General features: G+C 34.9%; 1 protein-coding gene across 1 annotated transcript; it reads left to right on the top strand.

The window, feature by feature from the left end:
- The first annotated feature begins 846 nt into the window (after positions 1-846).
- Positions 847-15,582, top strand: Gorab (Golgin, RAB6 interacting). The gene is made up of 6 exons (XM_069815363.1): positions 847-1,127; positions 2,006-2,181; positions 7,722-8,020; positions 8,952-9,092; positions 13,805-14,015; positions 15,193-15,582. The coding sequence occupies exons 1-6, from the start codon at positions 1,058-1,060 to the stop codon at positions 15,433-15,435; spliced, it is 1,140 nt and encodes a 379-aa protein (XP_069671464.1). The 5' UTR covers positions 847-1,057; the 3' UTR covers positions 15,436-15,582.
- Positions 15,583-19,460: the final 3,878 nt, after the last annotated feature.

Below are 19,460 nucleotides of genomic sequence, written 5' to 3'. Positions count from 1 at the left end.
GTGAGGCCAGAGCTCCAGATCAGCAGGTAAGAAAGTCTGCAAGCAGTTTCATGTGTTGATTCAGGAGGAATTACTTCAGCAACGCACCATATAGGCCCATTTAAATTCAAGATAGAGCATAGTTTTTTTTAAATATATAATATGTTATGATGATGACACTGAAATAAACGTAGTACTTACGTTACCAATAACATTAACCATAGTTTTACTTCAGAGCAGAAACCGACATAAGTAAACCACAGTCTTCGTAAATAATAAATTACCAGTACTAAAAATACAGTAAAGTCTCTCTCATATTTGTTATTTTACGTTTGAGAATAAAATACGCGTATATGCACTCACCATAGAATTTTTTGTGAAGCCGTGAAAATTTAAATACAACTGGAAAGACTCACTTCGGCTAAAACTCAGGAACGATGATCAAACCTTCACGAAGGACGTAAACTTTGGAATTTACTTACAAACTCATAATATCCAAATTCGCGCCATCACTTATACGATACCCAATCACAGCCTCACAGGCCTCTCAAGGTCTCAAGTCACTGTAAAGTATGATAATCTGCAGAGATATCTAGCGACGGTTTTGTAAGTGTCGTGTTCGTTGTCAATAGTTTAAACATGAATAAAGAGATTAGTGGAAGAGACAGAGCGGTACCAGTGTGTCTGCTAAAACTAACTAAATGACACATGTTAGATGTCATTGACAAGTGGCGGAGGATTTATGATTATTCGTATGAGGAACTGAATATTTCACTGCTCTGGAATATTTTAAATATTACTGCCATCTTTTAGTCGCTGTGTAAACTAAGGGAAACCGATTACGTTGGTTTACTCGTTTACTTTGTATGTCTTGTCATTCTATTTCTATTCTCATAATCGAGTTCCACGCCTATCATCACAATGATCTAACCAAGTCAAATAGCGTAACCAGGACGGCAGGACACCACACAAGGAAGATGGGTAGGCGGCGCAAAGAAGGCAATTAAGGAATGTATACATGGCATCAGGAGAGTTTCTATCATATCGGTGATTGTAATTTGAGTTATGAAAGGTGAAAATGGCAAAGTGGGAAGGTTTTACGGATGAAGATATTCAGAAAGTTAGCGCATGTGAACGTCTAATAGAAGGTAACATTTAAATAATGACATAATTATATTTTGTTTAATTTATTGAACTAGGATCACTCGAGTGACAGTAAAGTGACAATACACCCCACTAAACGATCTGTTTCAGACATTATCTTTTGTTGAATATTTTGAACTAAATACATAATTAGTTGGTAGTTTAACTTGTTGAAGATCTATGAGTCTTCTGTAGATTTTTTTTTTACAGTTTATGTAATTAGGAGAATAGGAATTAGAACAAGTTGCCTACTCCTGACATAATGCCAATTTACCGCTAATATTTTGTAATTTTACACACGTTCAGAAGGATAAGGTAGTCTACATACGAGATTTTAGGCTTTAACACATTGACTGGGTTGTGGAGAATAGTTTGAGATTGTCAACCATGCCTTCAGATTTAGACTTTGTAAATCTCATGTAACTGTTGATAATTTCAAATTATTTTTCTCAAAAGTGCACTGTGGATCTCCTGTCAGACAATTTTAGTGAGTTGTGCTACGATAAATTAATTAGTTTTTTTATTACATATGGTACCTATGTCATTTTACCATTGTTTTGCTTTTATCATGTCACCTCACAGAAATGAAAGCTTTTTGTAAAAAAATATTGAATTGACCGAAGAGCTACATTGTTATGATATTCATACGTATAATGAGAAAATGAGGAATTTTCGAGACATTCATTTTTGAATACAGTAGCGAAAGCTGTGCACATGAGGGAAGATATGCCTACTTATTGAGATGACACTTTTTTTGTGAGAGGGGCAGCAGATTATCTAATGTTATCCCATGTCCTATTAATTTCACGGTAGACTTAGTAAGTTCCATAAACATAATGTAACTCCAGTATCGTAGGTAATTAATATTTATGATATTTTCTAGCTCAGCCACAACCAACTATTGCAGTACGAGTTGCGAAACGTCAAGCCAGTATAGCACAGTCCTCAGGAAAGAAGAATGTAACACGTTCAAGAATGTTGCAGAAATCACAGCAACCAGTGGAACCAAACAACTGCACTGATAAAATGCCAAAGGAAGCATTTTTGTCAAAACCCAAAGTAAGTTGATAATAAAATTAATCTTTTCTTTAATTTAGATCGTCAGATGCTTATCACAAAAAAGTGATTTTTTTTACCATACAGGATGTTTTAAAAGTATCGTAACATGAATTAGACTCTCACTAATCCTGTCTCTCAATTATCGGGCCTTCTTCTAGTGTATTTCCTATCACTTCTACTAAAATAGATTTCTGAGAACTTTGAATTACAATGTATGCATAGAGAGGGTGGAAGTTCATCTAATAAATATAAATCTTTGCAATAATGAAAGAGCACAATATATATGTCAAGACTTTTTATTTATCAAGGTTATTCTCTTCATATTAAAGAGGGAATTTGATTTCTAAAATAAATTACAGTTTATTGTAGGCTGTAAAGTGCGTAGATAGTAAGTGGGCAGTATTTAAAAAAAATGATCTGTAAGTGCTGTAGTTATACCTCGTATACAAGGTTTTATATAGCCCATATTAGTACAAACATTTTTCATTGTGTCCAACGTAATTCACGTTCTTCTGTCACAATCTTGTATGATAAACATTATATATTGAACTTGAAATACTTTTTATGTCAGTGTATAGTATTTTGAAATGATTAGAGATAGGCTACCTAGCTATTTTAGTGAATACCAGTAACTGAATAGATAATACATGACATGATATTTGACATTATTATCATTATTATTATTGTTATTATTATTATTATTATTATTGTTGTTGTTGTTGTTGTTGTTGTTATTATTATTATTATTCAATCACTTCAATGTGATATTAACTTAGTTGCAAAATGGTAAGAAGAATTAACGTTTCCAAAACTAATGTAATAATCTTTTCTAGAACAACTTCTTCACTGAAATTTAAATATATTATCTAAATAATGTTCCAATTAACAGAACGGATTATGTAAAAGATCTGGGAATATTCATTGACAGTATAAACCGTATTATCATAGTCACGTTGATTACATTTACAATCACGCAATCAGAATGTTGGGAATAATACAGTCAATAATTTAGTCTTTTTCCATGCCTAATTCTCTTTTAATGCTCTACTATACATTGGTGCGATCAAAACTCGAATATGCATCTGTACCTTGGAACTCGATTACAACTACAGATTCGGCTAAATTAGAAAATACCAAAGAAAATTTATATCTTTATGCTCATTCAGATTTCTGCCCATTAACTCCAGGTATAGTTACGAGAGAAAATGTGAATATTTCAGTTGTCGAAACCTATATGCTAGTCGCCATGAGCTCGATTATCTGTTCTTTTGTAAAGTCCTCATAGGTGATATATCCTGTGACTCCTCCTTAAACAATATTACCTTATGTATTCCGTCGAAAGATATGAGAGCCCACAAACTTTTCTATAACAAAATTTCAAAATTTCTTTCACCAGTCTTTGGATGCATTAAAAATGCCAACATGCATGGCTGCGAATTCGACCCTTTCAATGTATAGACTTAGTTTGCTCTTATCATTTATGTATTATTTTAGAAATTATACAATATTTAATTTTCATTGTATCATCATCTCTATTATTCTCATAGTATAATAGACCTATATCATACCGGTAGATTAAAAAAAATTCTTCCTTGAAGATGGTTTGTTTTAATTTTATCTTTATTGTTATTTTTATTTTTACTTTTATGCATCCATTGATTAACATTACAATTTAATTTACTTATTTTAAATTTTGTATTATTATTATTATTATTATTATTATTATTATTATTATTATTATTATTGTAAATTTTGGTAATTATGCAGAACAACTACAGAAGTGATTTTGTTATTTTTGGTGGTTTGGTAGTGCTTAATATTGAATTTCGTTTATTAGTACGTGTATATCATGCGTAGGTCAGTTATGGTTGAGGTAGAGTAGATTTTTTTAAATATGAAGAAGAATTGAGCTTGGTTTTTTTCTCCTGTTTAGAAGACTATGTTGTTGAGTGCATAACTTTTAATGTATTGTGATTTGATTGGCTGAAGTGTGTGTGTTCTTATTGGGTGATGTGTCTTCCAGTATGATTGGATGGTTGTGGTTAAGTCATAAAGCGTTGTGTGTTGTTATTGGGTGATGATTTTTCCGGTATGATTGGATGGTTGTGGTTAAGTGATAGCTTTATGTTACGAGCTATACTGAGTGTTCATTTCAAAGTGTGTCATGACGTCACTGTTGTGAGTCAGCGATTTGAAGCGAGTTTCAGCTTTTATGTCAGAGAAGTTGCCTATTAACCAAGGCGTTCAATCTGAACTTGAGAACGTGTACGGTATAACTTGAATGTCGTAGCAACAGATGGCGGTCTGTAAATTCTGTGTGTTACCATAACCTCTTTCGAACTGTGTTTTGCGCGGGCAAGTCGTACGCAGGGTATTTGTTATCATCAATTGCGTACGGCAACATTCCACAACACAAATCAAAATGCTCCGTGTCCATGTTGACCGTCCAAGTTAATGTCAACAAATACGTAAGTAATCGTTTTAACCCTCTCCCCATATCCCGACAGTAAGAAAAAAAACTCACTTCAGTACGTGTTTCCAAACAGTTCACATTCTTGCCACTACTGGCGTTACTGTATGTATCGGTAAGTAATCTTCAGAATGAACGCCGTACTTGCTAGGCAACTTCTCTCGCATTTAGATTAGATTAGATTAGATTAGATTTATTTATTTAACCTGGTAGAGATAAGGCCGTCAGGCCTTCTCTTCCCCTCTACCAGGGGATTACAACTATAACATCAACAATAAGATTACAATTAATATTAAATTTACAATTACAATTACAATAAAAATTAAAGTACGACAAGAATACCTGATTAATGAAAGCTAGACATTTTATCATAGAAGTTAAGAACAAAGAATATTTTTGTATTTACTAAATTACAAATTAAACCTACAATAACAAAATTCTATAGTGATGAAATTACCGGATATTGAGATATTTTGTGGTAGATTAAAAGAACTATTTACAAGAAACCATGTCTGAACGAGTCTCAATTACTGACCAAGTGCCTAGTAAGTTTGCGTTTGAATTGAATTTTATTTCGACAGTCCCTGATGCTAGCAGGTAGCGAGTTCCAGAGTCTTGGCAGGGCTATTGTGAAAGAGGATGAGTATGAAGAGGTGCGATGGGATGGTATTGTTAGTATTGTTTCATGGCGAGAGCGTGTGTTCAGATTGTGGTGGGAAGAAAGGTAAGTGAAGCGAGACGACAGGTACGAAGGAATAGAAGAGTTCAAGATTTCGAAGAGAAAGAGAAGTGAATGTAAATTTCTTTTCTTATCTAGTTTAAGCCAACCTATTGCTTCCAGGGATGGGGTAATATGATCATATTTACGAACATTGCTTACAAAACGTACACACAAATTATGAGCACGTTGAAGTTTCATTTTGTTGTCGCTGGAAAGGTCAGTCAGTAAAATGTCAGCATAGTCAAAATAGGGAAATACAAGGGTCTGCACAAGGGACTTTTTTAAGCAAGAGGGAAGATGAACATTTATCCTTTTTAGCACATGAATAATAGAATATACTTTTCTGCAGGTTTCTGTGATTTGCATGTCCCAGTTGAGATTATTATCCATGTGAATGCCAAGATTTTTTACCGAAGAACTGAAAGGGATATGCACTGTACTTACTTTAACGGGGGAAATGTCGAGGTGCTTTACAGCGTCGGTTTGCCGTTTGTGTCCTAATATGATTGCTTGTGTCTTTCCAGGATTGATATTAAGATGGAATTTCTTTGTCCATGTCACAATCGAGTCAATGTCTTCGTTCAATTTATCTATAGCGTCATTTATTCGATCTAAGCGGGAAGAGATGTAGCATTGAAGGTCGTCAGCATACAAGTGATAGTTACAATGCCTTACATGAGATGTAATATCACTGACATATATTGTGAACAACAATGGTCCGAGTACCGAACCCTATGGTATACCTGATGTTATGTTAAGCCAGGAAGAGCTTCGATTCCCGGATACAACACATTGTTGTCTTTCCCGTAAGTAGGATTCGAACCAACTCACAGCAGTCTCTGACAAATGCAGATTTCTCAATTTATGGGTGAGCAGGTCGAAATTTACAGAGTTGAAAGCTTTGCTAAGGTCAAGAAGTGTTAGTATTGTTACTTTATTAGAGTCGATTGCTTCACGAATGTCTTCGGTCACTTTAAGTAGAGCAGTGCTTGTGTTGTGTCCAGCTCTGAAACCTGACTGATACTTGTCGAATAGTTTGTGTTCGTTCATGTAGTTAGTAATTTGTCTGTGTACGATTCTTTCCAGTGCTTTTGATATGGCTGGCAGGATACTGATTGGTCTATAGTCGTTCGGGTCGGTGGGAACTTTGACTTTTGGAAGAGGAAGAACGAAAGCTTGCTTCCATATTTTAGGGAAAGTTGAAGTGATTAAGGAACTATTGAATATGTGTGCAATTGTAGGTATTGCTATGTCTTGTATTTTAGGTAATACGCCTCTGCGGAAGTGTAGGAAGATTGAATTCTCTAGGCTCAACGACTAGCCACATGACGACATTCAGCGAGCCATGACACATTTTGAACTGAACACCCAGTAGTTTCTCTAAGTCGTTGGCTGTATGATTGTAGTTTGTCGTAGTTGGTGCGTGTATTCTTCTCATCTTGCAGGTGGTCTATCGCTGTGAGTTGTAATGGGTGTAGAATTTCGTTCTTTATCTGTATAGAGTTGAGAGAGGAGGATATTGTAGATTATTTCGTGAATCACGGTATTAGTAAGGACTGCATGATTTGCGAAGTGTATTGCCATGAGTTGAGAGCAAATAAGACGGATCTGAACTTCCGTTGTGGGAGATTATACCGGAAGTATGCGAAACAGAAGAAAGTTGGTCGTTGTGGTACCTTTCTGGCACGTAGTAAACTTAGTGTTGTGGATGTTTTTCGTTTGGTTGCGTCACTGGATATTTGGGAGAATATATGTTTAAGTGTAAATATCTAATGGAAGAGAGAATGTGTGCATTCTCAGAGCAGCTGCAGCCCTGTATCCTCCGAATTATTAAGGTAAGGTTCATCGTGTTTGACATTGTTTGACGAATTTGTGAAATTGATTCAGTCTTTGTGTGGCTATTTTGGTTAGGTTAGTTTAGGTTATTGCTGCTTATATTTGTCCTCTTGAAAAAGGAGTGAAAATTAAGGTTTTTGATAAAAAATTATTACATTAAGTCTTTGCGGTTTACGTTGTTTTCCTACTTTTGTTTTTAAGTTTTTTTTTAAAGGGGTAAAAATGTAGGGTTTTGGGAAAGAATAAAATTTAAAATCGCTTCTGTAGCTGTTATGCATAATTACCTAAATTTTAATTGTATTCAACTTTTAATTCTGTTATTCTTTATTATTGTTGTATCACTTGTGCTGGGCTATCATTGGATCTTGAAACCAGAGCATGCACTTAATGAAATGTTGGTTTTGTTTTAAGAATTACTGATACTATTATACTGTCTGTTTTAGAAACATTTTACAATGTAACTGTGTTCAAGAAATGCCTGAGAAACATATTAAAGCCCTGCTTCTTTTGCAGGATGTGGTATGTATGGAGACTGACTCAGCTACAGCTGAAGTTAGTTCTGATTCTGGTTGTGGTGTATCAAGTACCACTGAAACTCCATCTGTAACAAGCAATACTGCATCTCCAAGCACCAGTCCAAGTCATGGGACAGTGTGCTTAAGAATAAAAGAGGGCAAGAGCTATGAAGTTCTTAGTGCCGAGAAAGGTAACATCAGTTCTGCTTCATTAGACGAATTTCAGTCCAGGCAGAAATTAATGGAAGAACAAAATCGTCAGAGGAAAGAGCTTCTGGCCAAGGCTCTCGCAGACAGGTAAGTTAGTGGTGCTACTCGTACTAATTAAATAAATTTTTTAAACAGTAAGTAAAGTTTACTACATCTCAGACTCACAGTCTGCAGTAGACTAAACAATAGCAAATAATATTTCAGAGTGTGACCTTAACATAACAAGAAAAACTTCGAATTAGATACAGACTATATTTTATTAAATTCAACTTTCCATTTACTCCCAAAATGATTACGAAATTCTACACAGAAGAAAATTTTCCAACTCGACCTTCTGAAAGATGAGGGTATTAGATGTTATTTCAGCTAAGGTATTAGTATAAAACTATACACGTGACGATTCCTGTTTATTTGTTGTTGTTGTTTTCTAATGCCAGGCGTTTGACAATAAAGTCATTTGACCTCTTGCACTCCAATATTTTTCAAAGATATTATCATGACCAGCCAATGAAGGACAGATTTTGAGGTGTTCCGAATCCATTTCTTGGTTTGAGTTGCACAATGGGCAGTTAGGGGACTGATATATTCCAATTCTATGCAGGTGTTTGGCCAAACAATCATGGCCCGTTGCCAATCTAAATGCAGCTACAGACGATTTTCGTGGTAAATCGGGAATTAACTGTGGATTTTGATGCATAGAGTTCCATTTTTTCCCTTGGGATTGTGTTATCAAATTTTGTTTGTTGAAGTCTAAGTATGTAGATTTAATAAATCTCTTCACAGAGTAATACGTAGATTTATTAACAGGTTTGTAAGTAGCAGTGCTGCCCTTCTTTGCTAAAGCATCCGCAGTCTCGTTTCCCAGGATTCCACAATGGGATGGTATCCATTGGAATACAATTGTTTTATTGAGTGATATTAATTGAGAGAGCATTTTAGTTATTTCTGCTGTTTGAGATGAAGGTGTTTATTTTGATTAGCATATAAACAAAATATTTATTTACATTTTGTTTTCCAGAAAGAAACAAACAACTGAAGAAGCTCGTAGATTGCAGCAGATCCAAGACGAGCTGCAGAAACTAGATATGCTTTTGAGCAATGATGTGTCCATTCTGAGAGATCAGATTGAAGTAGCCAGTCATGAGTTTATGGAGGCACAGTAAGTAACTGATATTCCCAAATGAGATAGCTGTCCATTCTAGGGGACCTAAAATATCCAGCCTACTTATAAAAGCCAAAGGACCATTTAACAATAAGTAATATTTGAGTATAAATGTTAATTAGCCTATATTTATAATTAATTACAAAACATATGTTGCTCAATGGGTAGTTACCATCATGTTATTGTTGGTTTTCATTAAAATAGAATGAAATATTAAGGGGATACTATAGTCACGTTGCTGTTATTTCCGGCGTGGCTCCGCCTCTTTGCTTACGTCCTAGTAAGAGTAGGTTCTATAAAGAGTAGGTACATATAATCATTCGCCATTTTAGTTCTTTCATTGCCAGTTGCGGTTAGCAGACGACGCTATTTTGCGCATCGTTAAACATGATCACGTCGTAGCACCTATGATAATCGCATTGTAAATTTTAGGTTTCATAGATAAATATCTAAGGAAAGCATAGAAAAAATTCGATATCAAAATGTTTTTTGGGAAGGGAGAAAAAATGACTAACTTCGAAGTGTCATGTTCAAAATAGACATTGACACCTTCAAAAGTTTTTCTATTTTTAACTTTAGATGGGAGTCAAAGGGAGAGAAATGTTTAGAAAGAATTACTTTTAAAAGTGATTGCTATTCGAAACCTGTACCGTACTAGTTTCCCAGTTACTGGGAGCAACATATGTGCGGACCTCAGTTTGCAGAGTAACAACTTAGGTCTGTTAGAACTGTGGATTCTCATAGAAAGGCCGGCCCTTCGGCGGGGCAAGCGGGGCGGTCACCCCAGGCCCCGCGCTTTGTGGGACTCGCTGCCGGAAAAAAATTCAACCTGTCGATTACGTTCTTGTTAGAATATTTAATGTGAGAAACTTAAAAATAAATAGCTAAGTGAATGTTGAGATAGCTTTTGAATACCTAACGAAATCAATTGTTGACTATAATGTTTAATGTATGTGGATCAAATGTTGCACTGTTTGTTGAAGGTTTAATTACCGGAGTATCCAGCTGCATGGCTCTAAGTCGATTGTTACCCTTGATTCTATTATTATTATTATTATTATTATTATTATTATTATTATTATTATTATTATTATTATTTTATACTGCTTGTTTGAGGCTTGAAAGTAATGTAATTTTCCCTAAGATAGGTTACTAGCCTTATCGTTAGGTAGTCCAGTAGTGGGGCTGCCACTTTTAGCCTCTGGACAGGCTTGTAATGCAGCATTTCCTCTGCATTTGATGAAACAGTTATACCGCTGTGACTCGGTCGCCATTTCCTCATTGGTAGAAACAGGGTGGGCCACGGGAAGGTGAGGATGGCATTTGGATAGGAGAGGCTGTATGTATTTATATTTATATAAATGAAATTATTTTAAAATGGAACCAAATCTACACATCAGGAATCAAAATAACCAGTGCTCTAACATTAAATACCTTACTCTATGCCGATGATCAAGTCATAATTTCCAATTCAGAGGATAATTTACAAAGAGGATTGTATACATTAAATAAAATATTAAAAGATTTTGGGATGGAAATTTCAGCACAAAAATCAAAAGTAATGGCATTTTTAGGACAAGACCCAGTCAGAAGTAAGATAATACACAATAACCAATGCCTCGAACAAGTGCAAAATTTCAATTATCTGGGTTGTGAAATATCTTATCAAAATGAAAAAGATGTGAACAAGAAAATTACCAAATTTACACAAATTCTAGGAATAATAAACAATGCATTAAAAGCTAAATTAGTACAAAAATCTACAAGAATAAAAATATATAATACACTAGCATTACCCACCCTTTTATATGGAAGCGAGATTTGGTCATTAAAGAAAAAAGACATGAACAGAATCAAAGCAACGGAAATGAAATTTTTGAGGAGGACAGCAGGATATACTCTTTTAGACCGAAAAAGGAATGAAGAAATTTTAGAACAATTAGAAGTAGAGTCAGTAGAAGAAAAAATCAGCAGATAATTGGCTAGATCATGTAAGAAGAATGGAAAATTCAAGAATCCCAAAAATTATGATGCAATATAAACCTAGAGGACATCGTCGACCAGGAAGACCTTTAAGAAGACTGCTAGATGGGGCCGAAACAGGTCTACAGAGGCCTAATTCGTGAAGGATGATGATGATGATTATTATTATTTTAAACAAATACACCTAAAAGAGCGCGGAATTAAAATTTGTACTGTTGTAAATTCTCGTCTGCTTGCTTCAAATGGCAAGGAAAGAACGAAAATGGCAGATGATTACACCCAGTATCTATAGAGCCTTAGGAAGTCCATAACGAAATCAACAGCGAATGACAAGACACACATGTTTAAATGTAGCCGAATTGCAACGTGATTGGCTGCTGGAAATAAGAGCGACGGGACTATAGGACTGAGTTTTTACAAAAAATGGCCAAAGTATCATTTTTCGGTTTTTTGTACTAAAATATTCCTTGGGATCTTAGTATAATAAGTTAATATAATAGTTAATAAGTTGATAGTAAGTGGTTTTATGCTTCTACGTCTTCTTTGAGCTCCAGGAGCTCCAGAAGTCAGTATTATATCTCTTTTCACAAATTTGCCTTTTTCTCGAAACTACTTTTTGATATTGACAGTCCTCCATGCACATGCAGATTTTACCAAAATATTCATACGTGTCCATGCATTGAGACATTTTAAGTATTTAAAAAATTGGAAACTAAAAAAATGATCACATAAATAAAAAAATATGAATACATAAATGTCTGATTTTCAAAAATGTATTGTGCCCAAACTAAACTAGGTATTTTGAATTTCTCAATATTAAAATATTGCCCATGAATCTGGGTTCATATGAAAAAATAGAAACTTGCTGTAAGTGAATGTGTTGTATGCGAAACATTTTGATTATATCACTAATTTGCATAATCAAAATAAAATTAACTTCGAAACTAGCAGTGTGATTGAGCTCAAAATTTGCACACACCTATTCTTAATGCATCTAACAAACAGTAAAAAAAAAAAGAAAAAAGGGATTAAAATTGTAAAAATTTCAGAACTCAGTCTTAGCATTGTACAAATGATTATGTAAAATGTTTAAGGAGTCTTTAAGAATGTTAAATCCAAGTCTTCTGTATATGAGACATCAAAGTTTGAAATCATTTCACGATCAAAAAAAAAAATCACAAGATTGAATGTCATATTTTTCTGCCTGTAGATGCAGTAGAGTTGGTAATATTGTTTCTTTTTTGTATCAACATCCTTTATTTGGTTTACAGATTTTTCGATTATTATATTGTTGGGTTAATAATATAGCATTTTTTCCTTGTGCCTGTCGATTACTACAATATTTGTTTTTATTTTTTATTTTTTTTTATAGGCCTAGAACCTCTATCTGAAGTACAAACTTCTTCATGTATATATGTTTAGTGAGCAGCCCAAAGACTGGTTGGAACCTCATAAGTGACACCAATAAGGCATCACTATCAGGCAACTAAGCCATGAGATAAGGCTGTAGGGTGGCCAGTGCATACATCGCTGACTAGTAACATATTTCACTAATAAGACTTGAGATGTCTGCAACAATTGTCCTTTACTTCTTCATGTAGCTCATAACTTTTAGCACTTCTAAAACAGCTTGCCTGTTATTGTGGAGAATACTTCATAATCATGCCTGCGCATATGTTTTTTAAAAACTAAAAGTGGATGGGTTAAGCATTAGCTGAAAGTTTTTGCAAATTCTGAATATGAATAACACCTTTTCTCCCTTTATTGTCACACATCGAGAAGAATATAGATTAATATTATATTAAAACATTTTAGAATTTTATTCTGTATACGTGCTCTATTGTCTCATGTCAAAACCTCCTTTAAACTGTACACACTGTTAAGATCTCCACAGCAGATAGACAAATACGAACAAAATGCTGCCCATACTTACTGTAAGTACCAGTAGGGAAAATGATGCTTGAAGATCCATTCCATACGAAATGAGCATAATGGTCATTTTATAAAATTTAAGGACTGATTGAGCCACATGCATGCATCACCAAAATATGTAATTTTATTATTCTAAACGTATTTCTGTTATATTAAAGATATTTTATATGGTTTTTCATCATAAAGATTGCATTTGAAAGAAATGCAGAAACACCAAGAAACTTTATGTTTGCTAAATTGAAATCCCAACTTTGAATCAGCTGATGGACATTGGAGCAACATGACAGTGAAACTGAGGCATTGCTCTGTATCTCAATCTGATTATTCATTTCTGATAAGTTTTCTTTGGTCATTTTTCTTTTTTTCAAAATAAGCAGTGTGTACTGTCACATCCGTTACAGATAACATGAATAAGTTTTCTTCTTGTTGAAACGAGTTGTTTAAAATGAATAATATTTCAGGAAAGTAAGGTTAATTATGTGCATAAACATATGCTTGCATTACTATTTTGAAAGAACTCTATTATATTTAAAACTTCTGTTACAGATGTGACAGTAATTTTTATCACAGGTGACAACAATATATTGGCAGAAGTTATCATGAAATTTTGAAATCTAAAATGTTTGATGCTCTGTATCTCAAATTCAAGATTTTGCAGTTAAGTTGTTGTTACAGAGATCGTGTTAGTTATCCCTTATTCCTTGTGTTGCATAACAGACCTTCACGTCTGAAATTACGAGAAAACACAGTGGTGCTGGGTATGTGATTTATCCTTATTTTATTATTGGTTTCAGGAAACGATATAATAAGGCTGAGAAAGAGTTTCTTGATGCGAAGTTGATCCTATTTGATAAACTAGAACGGAAGGAAATGTTAACAGAACATCTGTGTACAATAATAGAACAAAACGAAATTCGTAAAGCAAGGAAACTGTCTGAGCTTATGGATAAGCTGCAACTTGGCGCTACAGTAACAGATGTATGTGAAGGTGATCGTAAAAATGTGGTAAGTTTCAGTGCCGAATTAAAACAGAAAATCAGTAACCCGAATTTAAAAGAAAACTTACAAATTAAACCAAACCCTTTAACTCTATTAAATATAGAATATAATCTAAATTTAACAGACGAAATACTGAAATCAGAAGTAAACACTGAAATACTGAAACAATTGCCTTTAGAAACAATTAATATTAGGTACCCTCCACAAAACTGGCTTCATTTATACACCGATGGATCCTTGATCTCCAGAGAATAAGGTGCCGGTGCAGGTGTTATGTCCTGTCTCTTCTCACTTTATAGATCTTTTGGGTATGGAACAACAAGTTTTGATGGAGAAATCGTTGCAATAAGTGAAAGTTTCAGGAATCTTCTATGCCACATCAATAAATTTAAGAATGCAGTTATATTGTCAGACTCCAAAGCAGCTATTCTCTCAATAGTCTCTAAACACACACCTTCATCTCAAACAGCAGAAATAACTAAAATGCTCTCTCAATTAATATCACTCAATAAAAGAATTGTATTCCAATGGATACCATTCCATTGTGGAATCCTGGGAAACGAGAATGCGGATGCTTTAGCAAAGAAGGGCAGCACTGCTACTTACAGACCTGTTACTAAATCTACGTATTACTCTGTGAGAAGATTTATTAAATCTACATACTTAGACTTCAACAAACAAAATTTGATAACACAATCCCAAGGGAAAAAATGGAACTCTCTGCATCATAATCCACAGTTAATTCCCGATTTACCATGAAAATCGTCTGTAGCTGCATTTAGATTGGCAACAGGCCATGATTGTTTGGCCAAACACCTGCATTGAATTGGAATATATCAGTCCCCTAACTGCCCATTGTGCAACTCAAACCAAGAAATGGATTCGGAACACCTCAAAATCTGTGCTTCAGTAGCTGGCCATGGTAATATCTTTGAAAAATATTGGAGTGCAAGAGGTCAAATGACTTTATTGTCAAATGCCTGGCATTAGAAAAAAAAACAACAACAACTTTCATTCTTGTATTGCCTTCATAGTATTGTCTCTTGAGATTCTCTATAATTGAAATTGTTAAAAAAAAAATAAATAAAAAAAATATATATAAAAATGATTTCAGATATCAAATTCCTATTGGAGACAAACTAGATTCCTGATGCTATTAATGCTGCTTTCTTTCTGATTTTAGATTCTCTCTCCATTGTGTGCCTTGGATGAAGTTTCATACTCATTTTGTAACACTTTGAAGTCCAGGAGTGTATCAAATAAGTCAGAGTCTATTAATTCAACAGAATCTAATGACAAAAGTAAGGACGAACACATTCCACTAGTATCAGAAGGTGAATGTATCAGTAATGATGACAACCAAAGAGAGCAACAGGTGGAGAAAGAGAAAACTTGTGAGAGTTCTACACCAGAATCAGGGAATTGATGTTGAATATTCTGTTGCTTATTACAGTAGTGTTAATTTTTAGCTACTTCTCATTACCAGAAAGAGAATATGTTGGTAATGAAGAGAATGAAAAAGAGTAACAGATGAAATAACTCAAAACTTGTGAGATTTCAGGACCAGAAATAGAGATTTAAGGTTGTGTCAGATGTGTCTGTAGGTTTTTATTTCAGTAAGGGCAAAAGACTTCCTTGATACCCATGTAATGATGGTAATTTTTAAGAGGAACATTTTGTGCTGATTATCTCTCTTCCAACATATTGTAATGAAATCAACACACATGGAATATACTGGGTGTTAATTTCAAAGTGTGTCATGACGTCACTGTTGTTGGGTCACCGATTTGAAGCGAGTTTCAGCTTATATGTCAGAGAAGTTGCCTATTATTTAAGGCGTTCTTCAGTCTGAACTTGAGAACGTGTATACGGTATAACTTGAACGTCGTAGCAACAGATGGCGGTCTGTACGGTCTGTGTGCTACCATAACCTCTTTCGAACTGTGTTTTGTGCCGGCAAGTCGTACGCAGGGTATTTGTTATCATTGGTTGCGTACGGTAACATTCCACAACACAAATCAAATGCTCCGTGTCCATGTTGACTGTCGAAGTTAATGTCAACAAATACTGTACGTAAGTAATCGTCTTAACCCTCTCCCCATATCCCGACAGTACGTATTTCCAAACAGTTCACATACCTGCCACTACCGGCATTACCATATGTATCGATACATACTCTTCAGAATGAACGCCGTACTTGCTAGGCAACTTCTCTGCCTCATAGGTTATACACCTCTGCGGAAGTGTAGGAAGATTGAATTCTCTAGGCTCATCGGCTAGCCACATGACGGCATACAGCTAGCCATGACACACTTTGAACTGAACACCCAGTATACATAATCGTGAATACAATATGTTTAAAAGAATCTACGTAATAACAAAAAGTATAAATGTCACCAGTTACTACTGGCGCCTCTGTGTTGAATCTACTTATTGTTTATTACAATATTGTAGTTAATATTTCAATCTCATTATTGTTGTGTTTGTTAAAGAAGTTTAAGCTGTACTGTAGTTATGTATAAGAAGCTTGGTTTCTTTCACCTTAAGAAACTGTAATTTTGAGAGAGTGTATTTGTTTTTTCTTCAGAGTGCTCTTGCACGTTTTCAGTTTATTTGGTAAACAAACTCTTCAGATACATTTGAAATTTTCAACACTTCCTGTCATATTTCAAAGAAAGCATTTTAAAAATTTTAAAAATGTTGGCTCCATACCATGTGAACTATCTTTTGTTTCACTCTTCGTTTTCATCTTCATTCATCCTCCTACCTTAATCTTTTCTTTCTTTTCTGGTCATCTTTTACCTCCTCTTCCGCTTCTTCTCCTCCCCTTTTCATGTAGGGAAACAATATCAACGTGATTATATTAAAGAAAATAATAATTTGCTTCATGGACAAATAACAGACTTTTGAATGAATCTATGTCAAAAGTCTATCTCTTAGGCTGGGTCTACACATTGCGATTTTGCAGGACCCGTTTTATTACCTCCTGCCTGATGGGATGCCCTTCATCGGTCTACACATTTCCCACAAAAACGGAATCACAGGTCTAATCGTCACTGGAGTTTAAACTGTTCGAATACTTTTTCAATTTACACAATTACACATCTTCCGTCATTTGTTGCCATTATGGAAACATATTTTCCCCCACAATAATCCAGCTCTTCTCCCTCACATTTTTGTCCATGTAATCTTTACACCCTTTCTCCCATAATGATGGGTGTTCTTGAACACACTGAATAAATCTGTCTGTGTCGAATATCACGCACAGGACCACAAACAGATAACAACTGAACTGTGTGAACGTCACTACCTGAATGCTTGAGTTGTAGTTGTAAAACTCCCTGTGCAGGATCCTGCAAAACTGCTCTGTGTAAACGCCGCCATTTGAATCCATGTGTTGTAGTCCTACATCCCGCCGTGCGGCATCCTGCATAACTGCAGCATGCTGTAGTCCCATCCCGCAAGCTCCGATTCTGCGGCAATGTGTACACCGTTTCATTTAAACCAATGTGTTGTTGTCATCCAGCAAAATCGGTCCCACAAAATCGTTCCTGCAAAATCGCAATGTGTAAACCCAGCCTTAAAGTAAAATCCTAAGCAATAAGTTTAGGGATCGGAGGTCAATAGCATTATACAATATGACACAATATACATACTTTGTACCGAAAGTAATGAACAAAGAAATCTGTTTATTGTACCTTTTCAATCCTTCTTGTGATCATTGCATCTAATTACAGTTTTGTTAGTTTGAAGATCCCTTGCAATAGCGTTGTGGTCAAGCAGTTCACAAATAACAATCACAACATCCTGAACAGTTTTGACTCGTGAGTGCTGATCTTGCATGTGATCTGTTGTAAATGTGAAGTAATGGTTGATAGTGCTACATCTTGATAGTAGATTGGATAGTTGATGGGAGACAAATTTCTGCTTCCCTCCCAATCAACTCTGTAGGCTGATGCACATTGACCTTCTGTCACACATTGTATGCCTAAGCGTATAAATCATCTGTACATAATAAACTACATTGATAATCTCTGTATGCTACAGAAAATTCAATAACTCCATAGATTTCAGCAAATAAAAACGTTGTAGGCCTATTCGTAATTCAGGACAACACTTTCATACCCTTTGCATATCGTTTTTTTAGTTATTCTTACCATTTCTCCACACATCATTCTTATTTTAATTCATTGAAGTCGAGGCTATGAGTGTGGTGGATCTTGTTGGGAGACAATATGTAGTATGTCAGTACATTTTAATCTAAATCTGGTTTTGTCGATCACAGTGGCGAAGCCAGTATTTAAAGAGTGGGTAGACAGAAACTAATACATTACTGTGTTATCAATAGATAAGGGTTTTTTCATTCGTAAGAGACTTTAAAGTCGCTAAATTATATTTAAACAATTTCAAGTCTCATTAATTTTGTTGCTGAAAAGTTGTTAAAAGTAGCTAAGTTGGTAGCACAGACTTCAAGTTCGGGAAAGTCAGAATATTTCTTGTTAGTCGCTGTGGTTGGTCGTGAGACATGCCTCATAGCGCTGTGGAGGGGTTTGCTAGAAATTCCTTCTGCATCAGAGAACTTCACACTATTTTCCTTTCTCCCAATCACCCCTGCAAAGCCAAGACTGTTGACGAGGCAAGGGAAAATGTGCCTCAACCGTAGATTCTCGGTCTCCTCATCTGAGCACATCTATTGTTCCACTATCCATTGATCATTGAACAAAGAACCCAATACAAACGGCTAATTTTCTCAATCACAACAATTATGGCAGGGAAATTTATTGAAACATTATTTATAATTTTTAATAGTGACAATTTTTTTGGGTAGGCATTGCCTCAGTTGCCCTCCAAGTAGCTTCGCCACTGGTCGATCATGATGTCCTGTTAAATGATTCTAGAGTTAGCTGAAAAATTGCTTAAAATTCTGTTTTTTTTTTTTTTTTTTTTTTTTTACAGGAAAATGTTCTTATATTTGAAAGTAAGGATGTTCAGGAATTCGGGTTTTAATGTCCTATGTGCTTGTACAACTGACTAGATATTCTAAGAAGACTTGGTCAGGAACCTGTTGAAATCTTTACTTCAATTTCAGCAATAATGAGAGAATAAAAATCTTTTTTTATGTTTATGTTTTTTCTTCAGCTAAATCTAGAATTGTCTGCTGTTAAAAGAAAAAATGTTACTTTTGTAGTATACGAAATGTAGCATTATTTATTATACTTAAAATCTGTCCAACGAAAAAAATAAAGTGTTGTAAACACGTGCGCCACGTGGTCTTGAGATCTCCGAATTGGCAGTGACTCCTTTTTTATATGCTTACTTAACGATGCTGTATCAACTACTAGGTTATTTAGCACAGATGGGATTAGTGATAGTGAGATGGTATTTGGCGAGATGAGGCCGAGGATTCGCCATAGATTACCTGACATGTGTCTTACCGTTGAGGAAAACCTC

Source organism: Periplaneta americana, chromosome 16 (genome assembly GCF_040183065.1).
Source record: "Periplaneta americana isolate PAMFEO1 chromosome 16, P.americana_PAMFEO1_priV1, whole genome shotgun sequence".
Taxonomy (NCBI): domain Eukaryota; kingdom Metazoa; phylum Arthropoda; class Insecta; order Blattodea; family Blattidae; genus Periplaneta; species Periplaneta americana.
The sequence above is the reverse complement of the archived record's forward strand: the minus strand, read 5'-3'. Positions and strand labels throughout refer to the sequence as shown.

Excerpts from the sequence above, each read along its gene's own strand:
- Gorab (XM_069815363.1), top strand. The coding sequence starts at position 1,058 with ATGGCAAAGTGGGAAGGTTTTACGGATGAAGATATTCAGAAAGTTAGC. Across the intron at positions 1,128-2,005 it reads ATGTGAACGTCTAATAGAAG|CTCAGCCACAACCAACTATT; the intron begins GTAACATTTAAA and ends GATATTTTCTAG. Across the intron at positions 9,093-13,804 it reads CATGAGTTTATGGAGGCACA|GAAACGATATAATAAGGCTG; the intron begins GTAAGTAACTGA and ends TATTGGTTTCAG.